The sequence below is a fragment of the Cyanistes caeruleus genome, chromosome 6, assembly GCF_971803275.1.
Source record: "Cyanistes caeruleus chromosome 6, bCyaCae1.hap1.1, whole genome shotgun sequence".
Lineage (NCBI taxonomy): Eukaryota > Metazoa > Chordata > Aves > Passeriformes > Paridae > Cyanistes > Cyanistes caeruleus.
The window spans coordinates 9,762,997-9,785,546 of NC_141706.1; the positions used below are offsets into that span (position 1 = coordinate 9,762,997).

A 22,550-nucleotide genomic window follows, 5' to 3' on the forward strand; every position below is an offset into this window, starting at 1 on the left:
CTCCACTCCCTTTGCTTTCTGATCCAAGAGCAGTAGAGCAAGAGTAGGACCTGTGCAGTGCTGCCATTGGAGGTGCCGTGTGAGAAAGCCCTAAAGAGTTCCTTGCAAAGCAGCTCAAGCTTTAACCTGCCCTCCTCTCCCATTTCCAAGTGTTTTGGCTAAATGTGGCAAATGGGAGCAGCCATAGGGTGAGAAGGACTGAAAACCTCTCTACAGACAGGAAACTTGCAATAAACTCACACAAAACCAGGGGTTTTTTCCCCCACATGGAAATAGTAGATGGTTTTAAGAATCAGTACCAACTGGTATTTTGGTCAGATCCAAAAGTAGAATCTGACTTCTAAGATTGTCTAGCAAAATCAGTGCAGTTGGAGGGTATGTATGTTTCATCTCCAACAAATATTTTCATGCTTTTCCAAGTGTCTGTCATGGCCTCATCACTCTTTCTTTTTCCCTGTAGCTTTTTGTTGTCTGAATGGGTATTTGGTTACATGTGTCTGTTCAATATGAAGGGGATCACTTCTTACATGGTATATTTCTATTTCTCATGTGCAGATTTTGAGTGCTTCAGTTTCCAAGACTTCCTTCTTTCTGTATCCCAAAGATTAGTTGTTCTCTGGGATGAGAGCAAGGGTGGGAGAGCCTTAAGAGGAAATCTCTGCCCAGTTGAAGCTCTTGGTGATAGATCCCCTGAGTACCATTCTGCAGTCCAGCCATATTTTTGCTGTGTAGGGTAAATGTTCATGGTTACACTGTTGCTTTCTGATGCCTTTTGCTGAGCAGAAGTGCAGATACTTTTCCTTCAGAAGTTTGTATTACAAAGCCTTATGAAATGTGATGTGAAGTTGGTTTTTATTTTTGAATACATGTGATGATTTTAAGAATTTTTTTCCTTTTCTCCTTCCACTGGATGATTTAAACCCCACAAAAAAAATAAAAAAAATAAAGCAGACCAATGAAAAGACTTGAATGCTAACTTCCATTGAAAAGAAACAGCAACACTACTCTTGTGAGACAGTTTTCAGCAGTGTTCAGTTTACTGATCCTGCTCAGCCTTTCCTTTCCTGACTGCTCCCTGACCCTCTGTGACATTGAAATATCCACTTCTAGGACAACCTGCTTCTTAACCCAAAGGCTAAAAGTTCTTCCCTCTCTTCTTCTCCTGTTTAAAATACCATCTTTGCATCAGCCAGATCTACTGTTTAGAGGGACCAAAAGCTCTTTTCCTCCTGCCTTATTCCCATCCATATCAATATCCAGGGCTCTGAGTGCGCTGCTCTCCAGCGAGAGGTAAAATTTAAATCCCTAAATACAATACTTGGGATAGTAACACCAGCTCTAGATCACCTTAAAAACCTGGGGTTTTTTTAAGTCTGTAGTATCCTAATGAAGTAAATATCCTTGTTTGACAAATAATTATTTGGGAGATGGACCTAATTGCTGAAAAGTAGCATTACTCTGACTTGTGTTGTGGAAGCCTAGGAGTCAGGCTAAGGTGTTCCACTCACAGAAACGCCACAAGCTATGCAACTAATCCTAGTTTTGGTGAAACTTCAAAGGAAAAGACACTAAATTAACATGATACAGGCAGGCAAATGCAATTGAAGGTGTAGTAAGGAAAGCTGTTGGTGTGATTCCAGTTTGGATTCTAGTAGAGATTCCAAACTCAAGCTCTCCTGGTGGCTTGGGCTAGTGATTCTCTGTGCCTTGGTTTTGTAGCAGTAGGAAGGGCAAAAAAAAGGAGCTTTCAGGCAATAATTAGTTGTTTATACTGTACTTTGAGGTCTTCAGTGTGATAACAATTTGTATTAAATGCTGATGAACCTTGTTTGTGACCAGAGTTGAAGACAGGGCTAACACCAGCACTCAGCTTTGGAATACCCTGATTAAGCTTTTCCCTGTATTTTACCATCACATTGTGCAGTAGGTCAGAGTCACAAATCCAAATGTTGTTGTCATTCAGATTTAGACTTTGACTACTTTTGGTCTGCTTCTGACCACTACTAAATAAATTCCCAAACATTCCAGTAAAAGAAATTAAAAACAAAAACAAAAACAAAAAAACAAAACCAAAAACAAACAAAAAACCCCACCTGCATATAAAAGTTTCATTTAAACAAAGGATGCAGTTAGTAGTGATAGCCTACAGGTCCAAGAGTGTGAACAAATTAGGATATGATTGCTTAAGGAGATTAGGCATAAAAGAGCACTTCTGGAGTACTTGTTATTGTCCAAAATATCACTGAAATTCTGATGACTAAGTACAGTCTGCTTATCTCTATTTGAAACAGTGCTGTACAGATTCACTATTTCTAAAGGTCTTCTTTCCATTTCTATATAGATATTCTCCCTTCACATTTTGAAGGTTTGAAGAAGAGGATTGTTTTTCGAGTCACACTAAGTAAACATTAAATGCATGCAGGCTTAAAACTAAAGCATGCATGTTATGTAGCAGCAATAAAAAGTGCTCGGCTTGCACGACTTATGATGCTCAAGCGTTGCCTTGTTAAAATGCCAAAAAAACTTTTTCTTTGCATTTTTTTGAAAAGTAAATCTCTTCCTTTGACCTTGCAATACTTAACTTTTCCGTTTCTTTGGACAAGTGATATTTATTTTACTGAATGCTTTTATATTACAGATAAGGTGGATGAAATAGTGCCAGTTTCCAAGCCATCAAGAATTTCAGACAATGCAACTGTGGACTCCAGAGTGGCAACTATAAAACAGCGGCCTTCTAGTAGATGTTTTCCCTCAGCTACAGATATGAATGTGAGTGGCAGCCATGAAGCACTGCTTTATTCCTACTAATGTATTTAATTCCTTGATTAAATAATGCCCAATGCTTTGTAAGGGACATTAATACTATAGCACATATTAAAAATTAAATGCCAGGACTCTGAAATCGCATAATTGAAGTACAGAATTTAATCATGCAAAACTTTGCAGATAAAAAATTACTGGTTTAATTTAATTTTGGATGTACTTTTCCATTACCCATCTTAAGGTATTGCCTTATAAATAATATCAACAAACTCCACTTATAGCTGTTGTTCTTTCATGAGTGTCTAAACAAATGCCAGCCTTCCCTTTCTCTCGCCCTCCTCCCCAGAAACAACCCCAGATTTATTATTTTCCATAAAAATTCTTAGTGAAAGGGGTAATGGATGAGGCATTATCTCCACATGGGAGAGACTTTCATGCTTTAATGCTGTTGGGGTTTCTGTTTGCTCTTTTGTAGTCCATGTATGAGAGACAGGGTATTGCTGTGATGACGCCCACTGTCCCAGGGAGCCCTCAAGGTCCTTTTCTGGGTATACCTCGGGGTACAATGAGAAGACAAAAATCTATAGGTAAAATGCCTTTCTTGTATGGTTTTGTTCTTTAATAGCGTACTTTTAGTAACTTTTCTTCTTTCCTAAAGAAGATGTTCTCTGACATCTTTACCCCAGTGAGTGTCTGTTTGATCTTTATAAAAAGCTCATTAGACAAGGAGTTTGTATATAAGGTGATGTAATTTCCACATTCTGCTTGGCAAGTATGGAATTATAATTTAGTTATTTTCTTCAGAATGTTCCCTCTAACAAGGACAAAAAAAAGAAAAGGTCAGTACAAGTCTTTTTCAAAACATTAGGGCAAAATATTATCCTTTCTTTCCTTGTTATTGAGGTGAAAGCATTGTAATACTGTGTAGTTTACAGAGAAATCCTGTTGATCAAATGGACTAAAAATCACCTTTTTTTTTCATTTCAAATGATGGCAATAAGTATTTTTACAACAAAGAAACGAAGAGCAGACTAAATTTGGGCTTTCTTTGTTCTTGTTAGTAATGTTAGCAGTGACTTTTATCAATTTAGAAGTACATTATGCGGACATAAAATTAGCATCCAAACTATCCCAGTATTACCTAATTTATTTATGTTAAAAGTCATATTTATAATGATATTATGTCATCTTTGGAAATGCAACATTATAGATTTTTTTTCCCCAATAGGATCTTCACAGCCCCTTTGCTAAATTTCAGTTGCATCTTAAAAATTCATTATGTTTCTGAGTTGTTTTATTATCTGCATTTGTAGAGTGCTGGAGCAAGGCAGAAGCGGCTCCTCTGCACAGAATGTGTTCCCTGTTCAATATTTTCAAAGAAAATGTGCTTTTCTACAGCCACCTTGATGATACATAAACCCAAAACATTTGCCTACACATCAACTTAATTAAAATTCCATAGCATCTTTTTCAATCCTGGCACCTGGGATGTCCAACAGGAAAGAATGATTATGGTGGGAATCAACCTAAAGGCTTCTTTTGGAATTTTGCATACTCCTCATGCCACAGGGAATGTGCCATGGAATTTTGGGTTGGATGGAGAAGTAGTACAGTGTGAGGGATCCCAGTGGATGTGGCAGTGTTTAAATGCACTCTCTGATTTTTCAGGAATAACAGAGGAAGAGCGGCAGTTTCTGGCCCCTCCTATGCTGAAGTTTACCAGGAGTCTTTCAATGCCTGACACCTCTGAAGATATCCCACCACCACCACAGTCCTTACCCCCCTCACCACCGCCACCTTCTCCCTCTCTGTACAACTCCCCCAAATCCCTGACATCCCGGAGCTATGGAACGATCAAACCTCCATTTAACCAGAATTCAGGTGCAAAAATCTCTTTGGTTAGGCCCGAGAGCGTGGGGACAATGATAAGGGACAAAGGGATCTATTACCGGCGGGAGCTGGACCGATACTCCCTGGACTCAGAAGACCTATACAACCGGAGTGCTGCAGCTCAGGCGAATTTCAGGAGCAAGAGGGGCCAGATGCCAGAAAACCCCTATTCCGAGGTCGGGAAGATCGCCAGCAAAGCAGTTTACGTGCCAGCCAAGCCAGCCAGGCGGAAGGGGATGCTGGTGAAACAATCCAACGTGGAGGACAGTCCAGAAAAGACCTGCTCAATTCCAATCCCAACCATCATCGTCAAAGAGCCATCCACCAGCAGCAGCGGGAAAAGCAGCCAAGGGAGCAGCATGGAAATTGATCCTCAGTCTTCAGAGCAGCCCGGACAGCTCCGGCCCGATGACAGCTTGGGAGTCAGCAGTCCGTTCGCAGCAGCCATCGCAGGGGCCGTGAGGGACAGGGAAAAGAGGCTGGAAGCGAGGCGCAATTCCCCAGCATTCCTCTCCACAGATCTGGGAGACGAGGACGTTGGATTAACCCCACCAACACCACGGTTGAGGCAGTCCAAGTTCACCGAGGAGGCAATGTTCAGCAGTGAGGATGGTTTCAGACAGCTCATGTCGCCATCTCCAATCCCCGCCCCCAGAGAGCCTGAAAACCTTTTTAACAGCAACGAGCCCAGCAACCAGAGCGACTCAAGGACATTGAATGCTCTGTCCAAAACGAAAGGTACTGACAACAGTACAGCAGCAGTCAAACCCACGAGTGCTCCTGGCTCAGATAGCTACGTCCACCCAGTCACAGGGAAACTGTTGGATCCAAACTCGCCACTTGCCCTCGCACTCTCTGCCAGGGACAGAGCCATGAAAGAGCAGACACAGCAGATTCCAGGCAAAGGGGACGCTGTCAAAACCGACCTTAACAAACCGCTTTACATTGACACCAAGCTGAGACCCAACATGGAAACAACTTTTCCTGTTACTGCCACTGTCACCAGGCAAAATACCCGTGGCCTGTTGAGACGGCAGGAGACTGAGAACAAGTACGAAATGGACACAGGGAAAGAAAAGAAAGCTGAGGAGAAGAAGAATATGTTGATAAACATTGTGGATACCTCGCAGCAAAAATCAGCTGGTTTGTTGATGGTGCACACAGTGGATATGGCAAAGTCAGATGATATGCCTGAGGATGAGGAGGAAAAGGAAGCTGAGATGGAGCCAAGCCCTGAGACCTCCCCACCGGAGAGGCCAGAGGGCAGCGAGGAAGCAGAGAGCGAGCTGAGTGTCCCTGCTGCACCTGAGCCCCCAGCTTCTCCCTGCAAAACCATTGTGGCCGCCAGCTCTGTGGACGACCCCGTCATCCTGCCTTTCCGTATCCCCCCGCCGCCCCTGGCCTCAGTGGACATTGACGAGGAGTTCCTGTTCACCGAGCCGCTGCCCCCTCCCTTGGAGTTTGCCAACAGCTTCGACATCCCCGATGACCGCACGGTGCCCGGCTCGGCGCTGACAGACCTGATGGCACAGAGGAAGAACGGCTCCCCTTCGCCCAGCCAGCCAGCAAACTCCTTGGACAACAAAAAGCAAGCGGGTCTCTCAAACTGTTTGCCTGCCTCCTTCCTGCCGCCCCCTGACAGCTTCGACAACGTCACCGACTCTGGGATCGAGGAGGTCGACAGTCGGAGCAGCAGTGACCATCACCTAGAGACAACCAGCACTATCTCAACGGTGTCCAGCATCTCTACCTTATCCTCAGAAGGGGGGGAGAACGTGGATACTTGTACAGTCTATGCAGATGGGCAAACATTTCTGGTGGACAAACCCCCAGTACCTCCTAAGCCAAAAATGAAGCCCATAATCAACAAAAGCAATGCACTTTACAAGGATGCGCTGATTGAGGAAACTGTAGACAGCTTCGTGATCCCTCCTCCGGCTCCGCCCCCACCTCCCATCAGTGTCCAGCCCAACCTGGCAAAAGTTGTCCCCCAAAGGACATCCAAGCTATGGGGGGATGTGCCGGAGGTGAAAAGCCCGATTCTCTCAGGCCCCAAGGCTAATGTCATTAGTGAATTGAACTCAATACTCCAGCAAATGAACAGAGAGAAATCCTCAAAGCCAGGGGAGGGATTGGAGTCACCGACTGGAACAAAAACTGCGAGTCTCAGTACAAGGTAAAAGTAATTAACCAAATCATTTTCTAAAAAGGTTTGATCTTTTTTTCTTTTTTTTTTTTTGCCATACCTTTGCTAACATCTCCTGTAAATCACATAGATTAAAGGAGAGTGTACTCTGTATTTGTTAACGAATAGGCTGTGTCAAACAAAAATTTCTTACACTGTGAACATTTGTGTTGCCTACATGATAAGACAGGAGCTTTCTCAGCCTTCAACTTCAAGGTTTGCACAAACCTTTGAGTTGTTTTGATGTGAATTTCTTAGATTTATCTTAATTTTTTTCTCTTTAGTTTCTTTCCTTTTAAAATGGGGTCCTAATTTAATTTTTCTTCAGTCCCATGAGATATTTTGGCTTCAAATGGATAAAATGTGTTTTTGCCAAGGGTTGTTTTGCATTCACTATGTGGTGTCATTTGATTCATTCTGAGACCTCTCCTAATCTACATAAATGATAAAATATTTCAGAGAATTGCTTGTTAAAATCACTTTGCACCGTCCATGTTATTACTAAACCACATCTGTATGGAATGTGGACATAATAGCATGAAATCCACAGTTATTAAAAAAAGGAAGGTAATTTTGTAAGTTTCATTAGGAGACTGAGGTATTTATTTTTGCAAAAGCACCATGCTGGCTTTTTTTAAAAAAAAAAAGAAAAAGATGCCAAGTCAATTTTATTAGAATTATTCTGGTGGTTAATAAATAGCTCAGCCTTTGGAAAGCTGCTGTACTTTGCAAGCATGAAGATAATTTGTTTTTAAGGGAAGGGTGTCTCTGCTGATGGCCAAGATTTCTCATTCAGAAAACTGATCCACAGCCACAGCATCACACAGTTAGATATTATTTCCTGCAGGATGGAAGTCATCAAACTGATGATGGTGATGGAATTCAATTTTTAGAATTGAGAAATGGGAATAAAACATGGAAATTCTGGAATTCCTCTTAGTGAGGAATTGACTTGACAGGCACTTGAGTAAACAGAGCAGAAATTGAGTTGACACTGCAGGAAAAGCCTTCATACATGAAAAACCCCACATTATTTTTGCTAGATGTTGATCATGTTTCTTGTTAAGCCCCATGAACATGTTGTCTGTAGTGTATAATGTTATTAGGTTTTATTTTTAAACTGAGAGGTATTTCCAGGTTACATTGAGGATCTTTAGCATCCTTATTTTATTTCCCTATTTTATTAAAATATAACTGAGGCTACCAACTACAATGCACTGTGAGTATGTCCAAGTACTGTCATTACTCAGAGCAAAATAAAGAACAGAAGTAAATAGAAATACTTTTTTTGTGAAAATACATGTTTAAAGGTATAAAGGATGGGGCAAACTTGAAAAACTATAGCACTTCACTGTAAAAATGCAAACTGTTATGTAAGCAGAGGTAGTCCCATATGTTACTTTTTAGAGGAAGAGCTGACTTACAAATTAGTCAAGTTACAAATTAGTTTCAAATTACAAGTTACAAATTTATGTTGCTTTTTTTTCTGTCCTTGAAGTTTTTTAATTTCTCTGACTCAGCTTTGGCAAGTTACTAAGTCTTCATTATGGAATACAGAGGCTCAGTTGGGTGGTGGGGGGGGAAGCCTCACCCAAAGCATTGTTTCAATGGGACTGTAATCCTGCTTCTTCCCTGAAAAGTAAACACACTGTTCTTTGTAAACTGGAGAGAGGATCCTGGGGTGTCCTGGTGCCAAAGAGCTGAGAGGGAATAAATGAGATCATTTGGCAGTGGCAAAGAGCAGCAAAACTCTTGGCTGTCATTTGACTGCGGGAGAAAATGACAGCTCCGCAGCATTCCCGGTGGGAGCAGGAGACAAGAGGGCTGGGTTTTGTTTCCTTCCGTTTTCCAAACGAATGTGATTACTGCTTAATTATGGTCTGGATTGAAGCTGCTGAAACGACCAGGAAAGGTTGCTAAGGATTTCTTTTTTAAGCAAATGATAATCCAGGAGACAGCAGAAGAGAGCCGGCAATCCACAGACGCTGGAAGCGTGTTTGAAAAGGTGCTGCAGGCAGCGTCTTTTCATCTCAACGAGGGTAAGGCACAGGGATGGAAATGGACACATTCACTTGTGGAATCAGAAGCTCTGTGGGTTTTTTTCACTGCTTTTACTGGTGCTTTATCTCTCTAAAATTTAAACAAATTACAGCCTTTCTAGCCCAACTGCACGGCTGGCACAATTTTTTTTACAAAGCTGTCAAATATTATGACCGAGGAATACCATCTTGTGAAAATTTCAAGTGTAAAAGATGATGTTTAAATTTCAAAGGTAAAATTCCTGGAGTTCCTTGGTATTTTTCCCCCCTAATACTCTAAACCTTATGACAACCAATTGTTGAGCTTGCAGCCCTTCCCTGTAAGGTAGCATTAGAAAGGGACCAAGGAATTCTGGCTCACAAAAAGCAGGGATTCTGCTGAATTAAAGAACAACTCGTTAGCTCTGTGAACAGAGCAGTGATAATAAATGAGTCTGTTCCTATCCTTCAGCCAAGGAGAGGAATTGGGAAGTGTTATAAATAGGAACAGCGTTCACAGGCTCGCTTGGGCGGTGTTTGCAGCACAGGCAGCCTGATGAAATTAAAAATATGTATCTGCTTATGGGGCCATACATGAAATTACAGACCAGACTGGAATCCTAAATCTCCCCAGGAATTCTCCTTGCACAGCCAGTAGATGCAAAACTGGAGTTCACTCAAGGCAATTGCCCTGTTAGGGTGGCATAGGGGTGAATGAAACTACAGATAGTTGGGTAATGGCTGCAGTAATCCATAAAAACAACTTTGTGTGTTTTTGATAAATGAGGATTAGGAAGAGATCATTATATGGTCCTGAACAGCATTTCTCAATTATTACATTAAAACCACCCTAAACTTGCTTTTATTCTCTTCATCTTGGTTTAGCAATAGTTTTCCATAGTGTATTTATAGTTTTCCTGCGGTTCTTATGGAAACACTGAGCTTCAAGATTTTTAAATAGAGAGTAGAAATGCTTGGCTGGACACCATCTGCTCCTCAGTGGCAGTGACCAGCCTGTGGGATAGGAAAAAAGAGCCCAGCAGGAGAAGGGAAAGGAGGAAGAAGTGAGAGGACGTGCTTGCTTACCTTGTACTAATTAAAGTGTAATTAAAGGGTTTGATCTGAAGGCTCAGGAAGAGAGCTTCAGATCCCACTCCCAGTTTTGGCCTTCATTTACTTGGAGGAATTATGGCCATCAGTTGTGGTGACAGAAGTTTTAATCTGGTTTATCCATGTCCTCCTGTGGGCAAGGAGGATGGGATGTATCAACCACAATGCCATAAATACAGCAGTGATATAAATCCACTAGAGAGGGTCCTGGCTTTTATAAGGAGCTGATGAAAGAACTGGGAGAAGAGCAGAGCAGGGCTTTCCCTGGGAGAGAGGAGGAGCGTTTGTTCTGTCTGTGACCCGGCAGTTGCGTAGCAACACAACCATCAGGCGCCAGCCCCTGAGATCCAGGGGCTAAAGGCAGTGTGGCTGAGGTGAGATAAATCCAGCGGCTGCCAGGGACAGACAGCTCAGCATCCTCCTTCCCTCCCTCCATGCCTCTGGAGCACTGATAAGGAATAATGAACAGCAGCTCCTGCTGCTTTCCACCAGCACTACACCAAAATGATCCATAGCTTTGCCAGAGGGGAGAACCATTTCAGTTTTTGTTTGTCCAGCTGTGTTTGCACAATCCTGTGGCCTCTGGGGCACATTGGCATCACTGCTGGTGGTGGGAAATACTCATGATAAATGTGGGAGTTATGGAGGATGCTGTGGAATTGAGTCCTCTAGGAAGAATAACCTGCACTGTGCTGGCATAACAAGTTTTAAAAGTGAAACTAGCCAGTGGTTTTGGCCATCAATGAATTAATTTTTTCCAGAGGTTCTGAAAAAGTTCCTTTTATTTTTCCACAAACAGGTAAGTCAGAACAGAATTTAGTAGTGAATCCTTTATAGAGACTGATCCTACAATTGGTTTATCATAAAGGATGTCTGGGTTTGACAGAGGATAAAGTAAATGCCTTGATTTTTTACTTGCTGCTCTCCCATTAGACTCATTTCATGTCGTTAACTGTTTGCCAGCCGATTTCACAGGACTGCTTGCTTTGTCAGTGATTTCTGCAGTGTTTCAGTCATTCCATTTTGTCATTTTTATTTGCTGGCATGACTGCTGTTGTCAGAGGAGGGCCATGCTGAAGTGCCATGAAGTAAGTGCCCACCATAGAGCATGGACTATTCTGTGTTGTACATTCTGCTGCTTTTTAATGCTTACTCATTGTTATTGCATTTCAGTGACTTTGGTGGTGACTGTTTCTCACAGTGCAGTGTGGATTAGACTATCCTAATCCAGAAATGGTAGCCATCCTAAAATGGAACCTAGGATGTCATCTCAAGGTGAAATAAAAACCACATTCCTCAGAGGGGTGCTCAGAAAATATGTTGGTAAAAATATGAGCACATAAGACCAAATTCCTGAATGTTTCTGAGGACCTAAACAAGGGGCAGGACTTTTAAGATATGTCCAGATTTTGGGAGGTGGAGGGATGGGGAGGGATGATTAATACAGTTTTACACACATGTGTGAAGCTAAAAACAAAAACAAACCAGCCTGTGTGGTCATCTCTTGTCCCTGGAAGCTGTGGGATTCCCCTCCATTCTCAGCTTCCCTTTTCCCTGCAGTTATCCAAGCAGAGAGGGCTGAGGCTGCCTCCTGGCCCAGCACCATCCCCTTCCCTCTGATTTCCAGACATTTCATATTGGAAACTCCTGCTCCTGCACAGACAGACTCCCACAGACCTTCACGATTGTTCCTCACTGGCAGCAGACACTGAGCATCTCTCAATTCTTCCCAGAATAACACCATGGTGAGGAGCTCAGTCTGGTGAGGACGACTGGATCCCGCCAGTTGTCACGTCAGCCCTTGTTCTTCACCTGCCCCCAAAACAGACAGTTCTTAGCTTACTTTCCTGCTGTACAATTTGCCTCTGACAACAAAGTAAAAATATTGAGAGGTGAAGGCAAAGTTTAAGGTTTGTGAGGCCTCGTTTGTGCAGTCTCCAAGATCTGTAAGAATTTTATTTCTTGAAGTACCCCTATACGGGGATTCCACTTGCTGCTCCTCTTGGTTTTTAAGATGTTTTACTTTGATAAAATGGAAAAACTGTGTCAGAACCAGCAAATCTTCTGGAAAGTTCTAGGGTAAAACAGCTCCCAGGAGTTTTTTATGTGGGTTTTTTATTTTTCCATGGGAGCTGCTGAAGCACTGATTTGCTTCTGATATTAAGTTAACAGTAAATTTGAATCTTGCAAATATAATTTAAAATTTAAAATAATTTCTTTCCTAAAAGCTGTGCTCATGGCTTTTATACTTGAAGGCCACACGGTTGTGACATATAGGTTATATATTTTGATTTTGATATGAGGCAACATAATGGGCATTGCAATCAGTGCAGGCTCGCAGCAGCAAATGTTTATAAATTACCACCATATGCTGATTCTAATGGAGCAAATTTTATTTAAAATAATTATCAGACTTTTCACCTTTTTTGAAATGAAATTTGGGGTTTGGCAGGTTTAATATGGGTTTAACATGTTTAGGATAACAAATGATCAAATAAGGCATAAGAAATTGTTTTGATTAAAAATCTTGAAACCCCATAACACAACAAACTGCCTGCTCTCCAGCTGGAATGTGCTTGCTCCTAATTGACCAGGATACCAATCAACCATAAAATGCAAGACAGAAGACGGTTTCAAGGCTGTCTCTGCACCCCAGATCATATGGGAAATGTCGTAAATTAAAATTTAGGCTGCATAGGAGTTACATAGATATCCTTGTTTATTGCCCTTGGTTTACAATTACAGTGCAGCATGAAAAAATAGAGTTGATATGGCAGGTGGAAAAGGAGGGAAAGAGCATGGGAAAATAATCTTGGGTTGAAAGGCATGGAACTGAAAGCCTGGAAGTGCTTCAGCAGACTTCCCTGAGCTTCACCAGGGCTGTGCCCATGCCACAAGAGCAGAGCACTCACATGGCTACCAACTGAGCTGGTGTTGAAACCTCTGCATTCAGCTAAAATTTAAAAAAAAAAATAAACATAATAATCTTGTCACTATCCCACAGTTTCGTTATAATAATCAGCAGCCCTGAACCTCTGGCTTGGAAAAAGCAAGATGCTCTCAGACCTCCTGCTGCTTGCAGCCATGTGAAGCCAGTGCTTTGATCCAGGCTGACAGGAAGCAAAGGACCAGGATGCCTTTGCTCACCCTGGGTATTCCTGCCCATGGGGCTCAGAAAGTTTAGGAACACCAGCCAAGGAATACTTCAAATGAGAGCACAGCCTTTACTTTCAGGGGGTTTGTTTCACTGTCTTAATATCCTTTTTTTAAAGGAAGAGTGACAGTAATTTCCTGAAGGCTGGGCAGGGAGTCTTTAAGAGGAGCAGTCTGGAGGAGAAGCAGCAAAGTGAGTTGCAAAGCACTGAGCCTGGAGCTGTCAGTCAAGCAGTAGAAATTATCTTTCATCATCTGGAATAAAAGAAGATGGATTTTCATCATCCATTTGATCTTGCCACAATGGGTGTAAATACAAAACCCTAATTTCTAGTATTTGCAAGACAGGAAAGTTAAGTAGAAGGGTGATTGCAGGTAAAGATCAGGGATTCATTTCCCTATTTATACAAAGCTCATTCTTGCCATGACTAGGATAGCACTACCCCAACCTTTTTCAAAGCAGGCTTTTTTGCTGATTTTAAATTATATCACGCCTTAGTAATGAGTGCGAGACTCCAAATGCTGAGGTAAAGGAGGTGGAAATAACTTGCTCCCCTTGGTTTGCAGAATTTAATAGTCTCTTGCCACAGACTTTTATTTGTAAGAATGCTTAGTTCCAGCCCTGGAAGACAATGAGAGCCATTAGGTGCCAAAAACATCACAGGAACCACTCAGAACCTTGCCAGGTGTTTCCTTTCTTTGTTAAATTATAAAGCCGTAAGTGCTGGAAGCATTGTTCCTACTGGGTTTTAAGTGAAGTACCAATCTTCCAAAGAGATCCCCCTGTTCCCATTGAAATACATGGAGCAGCCTGTGGGAAATCAGTGGGAATGTTGGTGTGAATTAGATGTGTGTTCTCCCAAAAGTTACTCTCGGTGCTCTTCTTGTGACAGGGAGCTTTGAATGGGACCTGCTGAGATGGGAGCAGGAAAGTCGGTGTGGCAGAGCTGCACTTCCCTGTGCTCTGTGTTGGTGGTGAAGTGCCAAAGCCCCGGGGGTGATTCAGAGAACACTCTCAGGGCTCTCCAGAGCCAGCAGCCAGCCAGGGAATTGCTGTCTCCAGCTCAGGGCTGCGGTGGAGGAGGAATGGATGTATAACCTGTTTGTTAGCACTACCCCATGTTGCCATTACACTGGTTTTCCTTCAGCTCCTTGAGATCTTTTCTGCACAGCAGTGAATCTGCTGGATTAACGGAAGCATTTCCATCTGACATCATGCACCCAAAGCCATCCTCAGTTCTGCCAGGCAGGACAGGGCAGGCCTGGGGACAGCGTGGCACTCTGAAACAGAGGGCTTCTGTCAGGGTCTGCGCTGGAAATCTCAGCACATCAGCCACATCATCATCTGGACTCCACGGCATTGCTTCCAGGATAAATAAACCCTTCCTTTGGTCTGCAAGTGCTGTAAATTAGTTGTCTGAAGATTTTCACCGTTGGCAGGTTATTTCCAAAGTGAAGAACGCTGGAGCTCCAGGCATCCAGGGGCTCTGTGGAGCATCCTGAAGTGCGCGTGCTGACCAGCAGGCTCTTCCCATGGGAACAAGGGCTGTGGGGTCAAGCCTTTGATGACATGAGCAGGCCCAAACCTTCTAAATTTGTTTCTGTAGCCATCAGGCAGAACCAGAGGGTCATGTTCCTTCACCCACCCTGTCAGGCTGAGCATCAGAACGAGCCTCTCAGCGAGATTCATGCCTGGATTCATTCGTAATCTGAAACTCATTTTCTTTAGGCAGAACTTGATCCTGACTACATCACCTCCAGTCATGCACAGGAACAAGAATTTTATCTCCTTAATTTTGTAGTGAAACTGCCAGAGTATAATTTCTCTGTGGAAGGAAATAGACGCTGAGATGCTTTAAACACCTTAGAAGGACTTTTTTTTGTTTAAAGCATGGATAGAAAGGGAAATAACAGCAGCTTGTTCTTTAAACAAACAGTACTGCTAACATTCTACAAAATTCACTGAGTGAAGCCCAAAGATAGAAAATCCAGTGCTCCTGAAACTTTCCACAACTACTCTTACTAGCTATGTTATGTGTAAAGCCAGAACTAAAGGATTTCAAACCTCCCTGTGGCAGAAGGAAGATCGACTCCTGGTCATGCTTTGTGGGAAGCACAAAGTGCTGGTGTGCTTGTTTCACTCAGCGTTTCTCATTTAACCAGGAGTTAATTTGGGAACAAATATTAAAAAGGGAGAGAATGTGCTCTGGAAGGTGTTTTTTCCTGGACAGCTCATAAGCAAAGTTTGTCTTTAACTATGGCTTACCATTGCTACTGGTTTTCTGGGAAAGAGTTAATGATACAATTTTTGTACTTTTAGTTAAAATGTGAAACGACCCTAGCATTCCCATGCTGTAATTACCTTGTGCTGATGGGGCCATCCTGGTGGCCAGCAGCTCTAACTGTGCCTGTCTGTTTGCAATTGCAGGAGCACGGAAGTCATGAGTACTGTCTCAGGTACACGAAGTACAACAATCACTTTCACTGTCCGACCCGGAGCCAGCCAGCCGATCACACTGCAGAGCAGATCCCCAGACTATGACAGCAGGACCTCAGGAGCAAGGCACGCTCCCAGCCCTGTGGTTTCACCAACAGAGATTAATAAAGACATCCTTCCTGCTCCTCTGACTGCTTCTGCTTCAGCCTCATCTCCTTCTCCAACTCTGTCTGATGTATTTAGTCTACCCAGCCAGCCCCCTTCTGGGGACTTATTTGGCTTGACCACAGGGCGCAGCAGGTCTCCTTCTCCCTCAATATTACAACAGCCAATCTCAAATAAGCCTTTTACAACTAAGCCTGTCCACCTGTGGACTAAACCAGATGTGGCAGATTGGTTGGAAAGTCTAAACTTAGGTGAACATAAAGAAACATTTATGGACAATGAAATAGATGGCACACATTTACCAAATCTACAGAAGGAAGATCTGATAGACCTTGGAGTGACTAGAGTTGGGCACAGAATGAACATAGAAAGAGCTTTGAAGCAGCTGCTGGACAGATAAGAATAGCTATTTTGCCTCACAAACTTCTGTTGATAACTAGAGATGGGCTGGTACTGACATACCCCAAATGCCTTGTCTGTCTGCGAGTGCCAGCAAAATTGAGGGGGGGAGGGGGAAAACAGATGAATTCCTGGTACTCAGGTGATGCAGACCATCTGCTACATGCCCAAACACAACCTAAAGATGCTAAAGAAGTGGGGCCATTTTATTTCAAAGCTGTGGGGAGATGTGAGAGAGAGACAATTGTTAACTTTAAAACTCTTGATATTGCCCTTTGCCAGGACTGTCATGTGACGAATTTCTTTTAAAATTGCAAACATTTCAGGGCTTCTTTTACTGAAAGAAAAAAAAAAAATTGCATTTTATTTTATTCTTGTCTTGACATTCAGTCTCCATGCAGGCTTCTTTCCCCAGCTCTTGGTTCATTTTAAGAGGACAGGTCGCTCCATTACCACTCAAACCCAGTTTTATCAGTAGAAGGGATATTGAGGTGGGCACAGGAGTTAATATTCCTCTTGTTTTACTGGTATAGCTCCCTGATCTGTTGGCAGTGAAGCTGGTTGTTCTGCTGGAGTCAGTCCAAAGGTAACCTTGCTCTGTTTTACCTGGTATTTCTTTATTTCTGCAGTGGTTTAGCACTCTTCCAAGGTGGCAGAACAAGTTCAGTGCACACTCCATTGAGGTGGCCTTTAGGACGGTGCAGACGTTGAGTAAAGGCTGAGGAGGGACCACACTTAGAGGTACAGCAAAGTGAAGCTTGTTTGAACCTGGGACCTCCCCAGTTCTCAACCAGCTCAACTGCTGCTGAGTCAGAATATGAACTCCACAAGCCAGGACAAACTTTGGTGTGCAGGCATGGCATTGGGATTTGACAGTGAGACACTGAGAGAGGCTGAGCCCTGAGAGGTGCTGTTTGATTCAGTGAGTGGTAAGTGCCTGGGTATTTTGAACAGCAGGCTGAGAACGAAGGAGAGGAGAGATGAATGTTCCCATTGAAGTCAGTGGGAAGTGTGCCAGGATCTGAAGTGAGAGAGGGATTTCAGCCTGTTAGGAATGGAAATGCTTCAGCTCATTGAGAGGAGGCAGAGGGGTGATGCCAAGATGGAAAGAGCTGTTGAGTGTCTCAGGGTGTGCACATTCTGAAAGCCAGGAGGGCTGGGGAGGGATCCAGGCTCTCATTTTATCACTGCTGGCAGGAACTGGCTCTGGAAAAGGACAGAGGGCTGGGCACTGGCCCCCAGCCCACTCCTTGGCACGAGAGGTGGGAGCACCCTGCCAGAATCCAGGGGCTGGTTCACACGGCTTGGTTTAAAAAAAAAAAAAATTTTTTTTTCAACTTTCAAGTTAACAAGTCTCTCTCTGCATGTTTGAACTCCCCCTTGTAATTAACACCTCTGAATATCTGTGAGTTTTGCAGGACTTTCTGGACAGAATATTCAAGATGTTCAAGGGTGGGTAAATTGGGTGTGGATGGCTAAACTGCCTCCCTACCAAACTTTCAGGTTCCCTTACATTTTGCAAGGTACCTGAACTTTCTTTCCTTGATATGGTCCTTGATATGGTCCAGCCTATCTCTAATTTTTTATTATTGTGATTATTTTTTGCTCACAAACAAGTGTCTAATTAGGTCTGCAACAGCCCTAGTATGAGTACATAAAGTTTAGCATTTTAAATATCTTTCTTTACTGCAAGTTTAAATAGTTGTACAGATAGTTTATAAGCACAATATTTTAAGAAAATAAGTGGCTGGTCTACTGGGCAGCCTTTGTGCCACTTCAGTGCTAGGAAGTTAAAAACAGAAAAAAAACAAACAAAAAAACAGAAAAAAAAAAAGAAAAAAACACTTTTTGTGGTTTACTACTATTTCTGTGGAATAATTATAAAGTCTTGACCTTTTTAAAATCAACCTCATTTGGATGCATCTGAACCAGCAGAGCTGTGTTATATTTTCTATCTTTGCTAGAACTTCTACAGAGGAGGATGAATATTTCTTCAAAAGTGGTTACAGTTACCAATGCATTGGAATCTCATAAAAATCAACTTACTTAAGCCTCCTGCCCCCTTTATGGAACAGCAAATCTTTTGACTTAACATCTGTTACTGCGCTCTGTTTGTATCTGGGGAGTTCCAAGGAACCTTGTAATAAAAACGAAGCACCCAAGCGTTTTGCTGTTGAGGAGTGCTGAGTTTTTCCATGGGAGGTGTAGAAAATGGCAGTTCCACTCAGATAGGTCGATGCAGGCAACTTGAGGCCATCAAACACTTTAAGAAGTAAAAAAAAAAAAAGAAAAAAAAAAAGGTAATTTAGCCATCATTTGTCTTCCATTTGGTGATACGACAGAATTCAGTAAATAAACCACGGATGCCATGCTCTTTTTTTTTTCTTTTTTTCTTTTTTTTTTTCTTTGTTGTTGTTGTTGTTTCTTTGGGTACAGTTGCTATTACCTCTATAACGTGCCAGAAATATGTTAGGAAATAAATACAGTAGTAAAAGAAAAATATAGAAGTTAACTTTTCGAGCTGTTTTTTTGGATCACAACCTTCCTGTTGGTTGAACTTGCCCTGAGCAAGCTCTGACACACCCAGTAACTCCCAGGTGAGCTTGTCCCTTCCTCACACAGGTGTGGCTCCTGCTCGTGCATCTCTTCAGGTACTCCAAGAGCAGGTACAAAGCGAGCGGGAAGAGCAGATGAAAGAGCTGTAAGGGAATAGTTTTATGTTTCACGTTGTGTCCTATGAAGCAAAAAAGGTAAGGAGACCTGAGGGGACCTACTTGGACCACCAAAATGCACCTCTGCCAAGTCGAGTTCAGTCTCCAGCTCTGAGGGGTGGTTTGAAACAAAAAAAAAGAAAGCAATAGTAACAGATAACGCCGTGGCCTCTGAGTATTTTCACCAGGGGGGAGGAGAGAAGACCCATTTCTTTCATGCTACTCTGATAGTGAAAAACAAAGTTGTTAGAGATCTATGATATTCTGGGTTTTAGGATCAACTTTTGTTTATATACTGTAATTTAAATAAATTGCATTTACATGCCTAGTTTCTGTAATATTTGTGTATACAATACCAAAATCTTACAAGATGTAAATTGTGTATAACTGCACAGACTCCTTGCCCTAGGTGTCTGAGAACATTTTAAGTTTAATTCATATATTATAAAATGACTAGATGTGACTGTTGATTTACAGAATTTACATATCACAAAGAAGTTAATTATTTGTGGAACTTAAGTTAATAAAAAAATAGTGATTTTTTTTTTTCTTTTCTTTACCTCTCAGTTCTTAAAAAGCATTACCCAGTTGATCTGGCGATGATTATGTGTATGAGCCACAAATATTGATAATTTTTCCATTACATTTTTTCTTTTCTTTTCTAGATACTAATATGTTTCTCGCTATAGTTTGTGTAACAACTTGTGTTCACGTTATCTATGTTGCTGTAATTTTTGTGCTTTAATTCCTCTTATTTCAACGGATTAAAAAAAAAAAAAATCAAGCTCCTGTAACTTGCACTTTTCCCCAATCCTTAATACTCTTGTATGGCAACCAAAATTACTGTAAGAAATAAATATAATATTGCACTAAGGGTGTGGTTCTGATTGCAAGCAGAGAACACTGTCTGGATTTTTATTAAAAAAGAAAAAAATAAGTTGCCAAAAAAAGTTGCAATTTGTTATTGAAAACGCATAAAATGCTTTAACAAATTGTAGATAGAACTATGGGAAAATGATTGATTTATTGTTGGGAAAAGCATTTCCTGTTTATTCCTTCTTTTTTTCTGGTTAAAGCATTCCTTATGCCAAATGTTCCGTTCATTTACTGAATTTCAGGGGTCACGCTTGAAATCTGGAAAACCAGGAGATTTTGAAGGGGAGAGGTAGAAAACTGCATTACCTGATTTTTTTTGCCTTAAGGTGGAATTCTGAAATGCGTGGAATGTTCTTTGTGCGGGGTGGGGGGAACACATGCGCTGCTGCTGCTGCTGCTGCTGCTGCTCTGCGATTTCATGAGGCACTGAAAAGTGGGGGCTTGGGGGTTTTTATTTCACTGGGGGGCTGAGGTTTCTCTGGGGCAGAGCAGCTTTGCAGAGGGGAGGAGGCAACAGCGCTCCTTGTCCGACTTTGTGCATCTTGTGACTTTAAAATCTGTTTGTACTGTGAATAAACAAGGCTGCAGATGGAGAAAAAAAAGACAACGAACAAAAAACCAAGGAAACAATTCACATCTTCTTTTGGCTTAAGTTAAAGATTTGGGTTTTGCTCTTTAAATGGTGATGCAATGAAGAGTATTTTTTATTTTTATTTTCTAAGATATTGGAATAAATGCCTAGAACTGTTTGGTTGCATATGTTCCTTAACTATGATTCTCTTCTCAGCTGTTGTTCTAGATCATCATTTTTGTAGCCCCCTGTTATTATTTCTCTCATATTTTCCCAACAACAATTACTTGGCAGCTTTGTTTTGTTAAAAACTTAGAACCAGTCTGTTTGGGTATTTTTTTACTTATTTTAGGTATTGTGGCAAACATCTGTGTATCCAAATAAAGTCAGGTATTTCCAGTGCAAAACAAAGAATGCTTTGCAATTGTCACTGCTTGTTGGCCAAAGAAATGAGAAGAGTTGATCATTGCTGTCGTTGTGTACATTGTATCAATGTGTTCTGCTTTATTCTTTGGTTTCTGTATTTTTTTCTGTATTTTTTTTCCTGTATTTTCCTGCATTTCATGGACTTTCATCCCCTCTGTCCTTGGCTGGGCCACCCAGAGTAGCACGATTGTAACAATGCTTCAGAATGTGTGTTTTTAAAAAAAAACAAAACAAAACAAAACAACAAAAAATTATACGTGCCTTATAATTTTCCACCTGGATCAGCTACACTGTATTTCACATAAAAAGCTTTATCTTCAAGGTGTTCAGTACCTGACAAACAGAGAGTGCTGGGTTGGAGTGAGCTCCGTGTCACTGCTTTAGGAAACACCGAGGAGCCGCAGTGGTTCAGACCTTATCTCGCCACATTTTTGGCATTGTGAGCCTGATTTCAAGTCTTCTATTCAAATCAAGCAAGCAAGAGGGGGGGAAAAGAAATGAGATGAGACTGTTATTTTGGGTTCAGTTCACTGCCATAAATCCTGGGCGGTTGGTACAGTCGATGTGGGCTGTGTTTCACAGACGAGGTAATGATGATAAATAAATAAACCAAGTGGACTTGATGCCATTAAGTCTGCCACAAACTGATTCTGTGCCACTGACATCTAGTGGAACCTGATGGACACTGTCTCAGAGCAATATCAGACCTTTTAAAATATTTATTTATTTATTTCCTTTCAACTACTGTCATTCTTTCTACAAGAAGCTGTTTTAGAAAATTTTGTATTGTTATTGTTTAGGTTGGCCTGAGTATTTAAGTCACAGAAAGGCTGACTGTATAATTACAAAAATTATACATGAATGAGAAATCTTTGATGTGTTTTCTGGTCTCTCTGTGCTTATGTTTTCTCAGTTTTCTGTTTTGAGTGTCAGCATCTCCATGTGATACTTCATCTGCATCCAGCATGGTTTTTTATGGGAATATAGATTTTGTCTCCAGTACTGTAAACCTTGGACTGTTTTGAACCATTTCTGACACTACAACCTGATGAACAACAGCCTGTTCAGCTCCAAATTGTGAAAAAAGTGAGTTTTGAGGTTAGGAAGCAGTTCAGAACAGCTGGGGGGAATTTCCCTGATGCGCTTGCAGTGCTGAAGTTTGGTTTCTCCAGTAAAATTCCAGTTGTTTTTTCCTCAGGACTGATGCCAGGAGGAATCCGTGCACGTGTGTGTGAGTTCTTGTATGCTTTCAATGTAAAGGTCCTTGGGCAGCCTTAGAAAACAATGTACAGATAGGACACCAGTGTTGCATGTGCTTAAACCTGTACTGGAATCAATGTCGCCGTGTACCTGTTTGCTTTGGAAATCTGAAGAGAATACAATATACAGAAACCTCAAAATCTACCTCATGTTTTAATGGGTTCTTTTCCACTGGTGTTCTCCCATTACCTGAGTGTCTCTGGGCATTCCCTGATGGGTTCAGGGAATGCTAAGCCTGGCTCTCCCCACCCAACCCATCCCAAGAAAATCCCAAGTGAGGAACTACAGGGGCTCTGTTGTTCTTTTGTCCTTTTGTTGTGATGCTGTGGTACAGCTTGGGGTCTCCTTTGGGGTCAGACCTGCAGCGGCAAGGGCGAGGTGAGAGCTCCAAGAGATCAGACAGAAAAGGAGCTGAGACAGAACTTAGTTATCATTTTCTCATTTTATTTTTGTTATTGATGTATTTATCACTTAGCATTTACTTGTCACGGTGCTGACAAGTGAACAACAGTCACTTCATTTTTATCTGGGCATAGTCAAATAGTGCAAAGAAATACCATTATGTTTAGAATACTTTTCAAGTTGT

General features: G+C 41.8%; 1 protein-coding gene and 1 long non-coding RNA gene across 14 annotated transcripts in view; both read left to right on the forward strand.

The window, feature by feature from the left end:
- SHANK2 (SH3 and multiple ankyrin repeat domains 2) overlaps positions 1-17,964 on the forward strand; it is a 276,108-nt gene extending 258,144 nt beyond the window's left edge. For 8 of the 13 annotated variants that reach the window (XM_086894900.1, XM_086894897.1, XM_086894896.1 and 5 more), the window contains 4 exons: positions 2,639-2,769; positions 3,239-3,350; positions 4,432-6,829; positions 15,548-17,964. In XM_086894900.1, coding sequence (XP_086751026.1) covers positions 2,639-2,769; positions 3,239-3,350; positions 4,432-6,829; positions 15,548-16,121 — 3,215 coding nt within the window. In that variant the 3' untranslated portion in view covers positions 16,122-17,964. Of the gene's footprint in view, positions 1-2,341; positions 2,402-2,638; positions 2,770-3,238; positions 3,351-4,431; positions 6,830-15,547 lie in introns of all 13 variants that reach the window. The other 5 variants (XM_086894895.1, XM_023928760.2, XM_086894901.1 and 2 more) reach the window with 3 other exon arrangements.
- On the forward strand, positions 10,295-11,711 carry LOC147652425 (uncharacterized). The gene is made up of 4 exons (XR_015288545.1): positions 10,295-10,765; positions 10,930-11,054; positions 11,140-11,241; positions 11,594-11,711. It is a non-coding gene; the product is annotated as an uncharacterized LOC147652425 (long non-coding RNA).
- Positions 17,965-22,550: the final 4,586 nt, after the last annotated feature.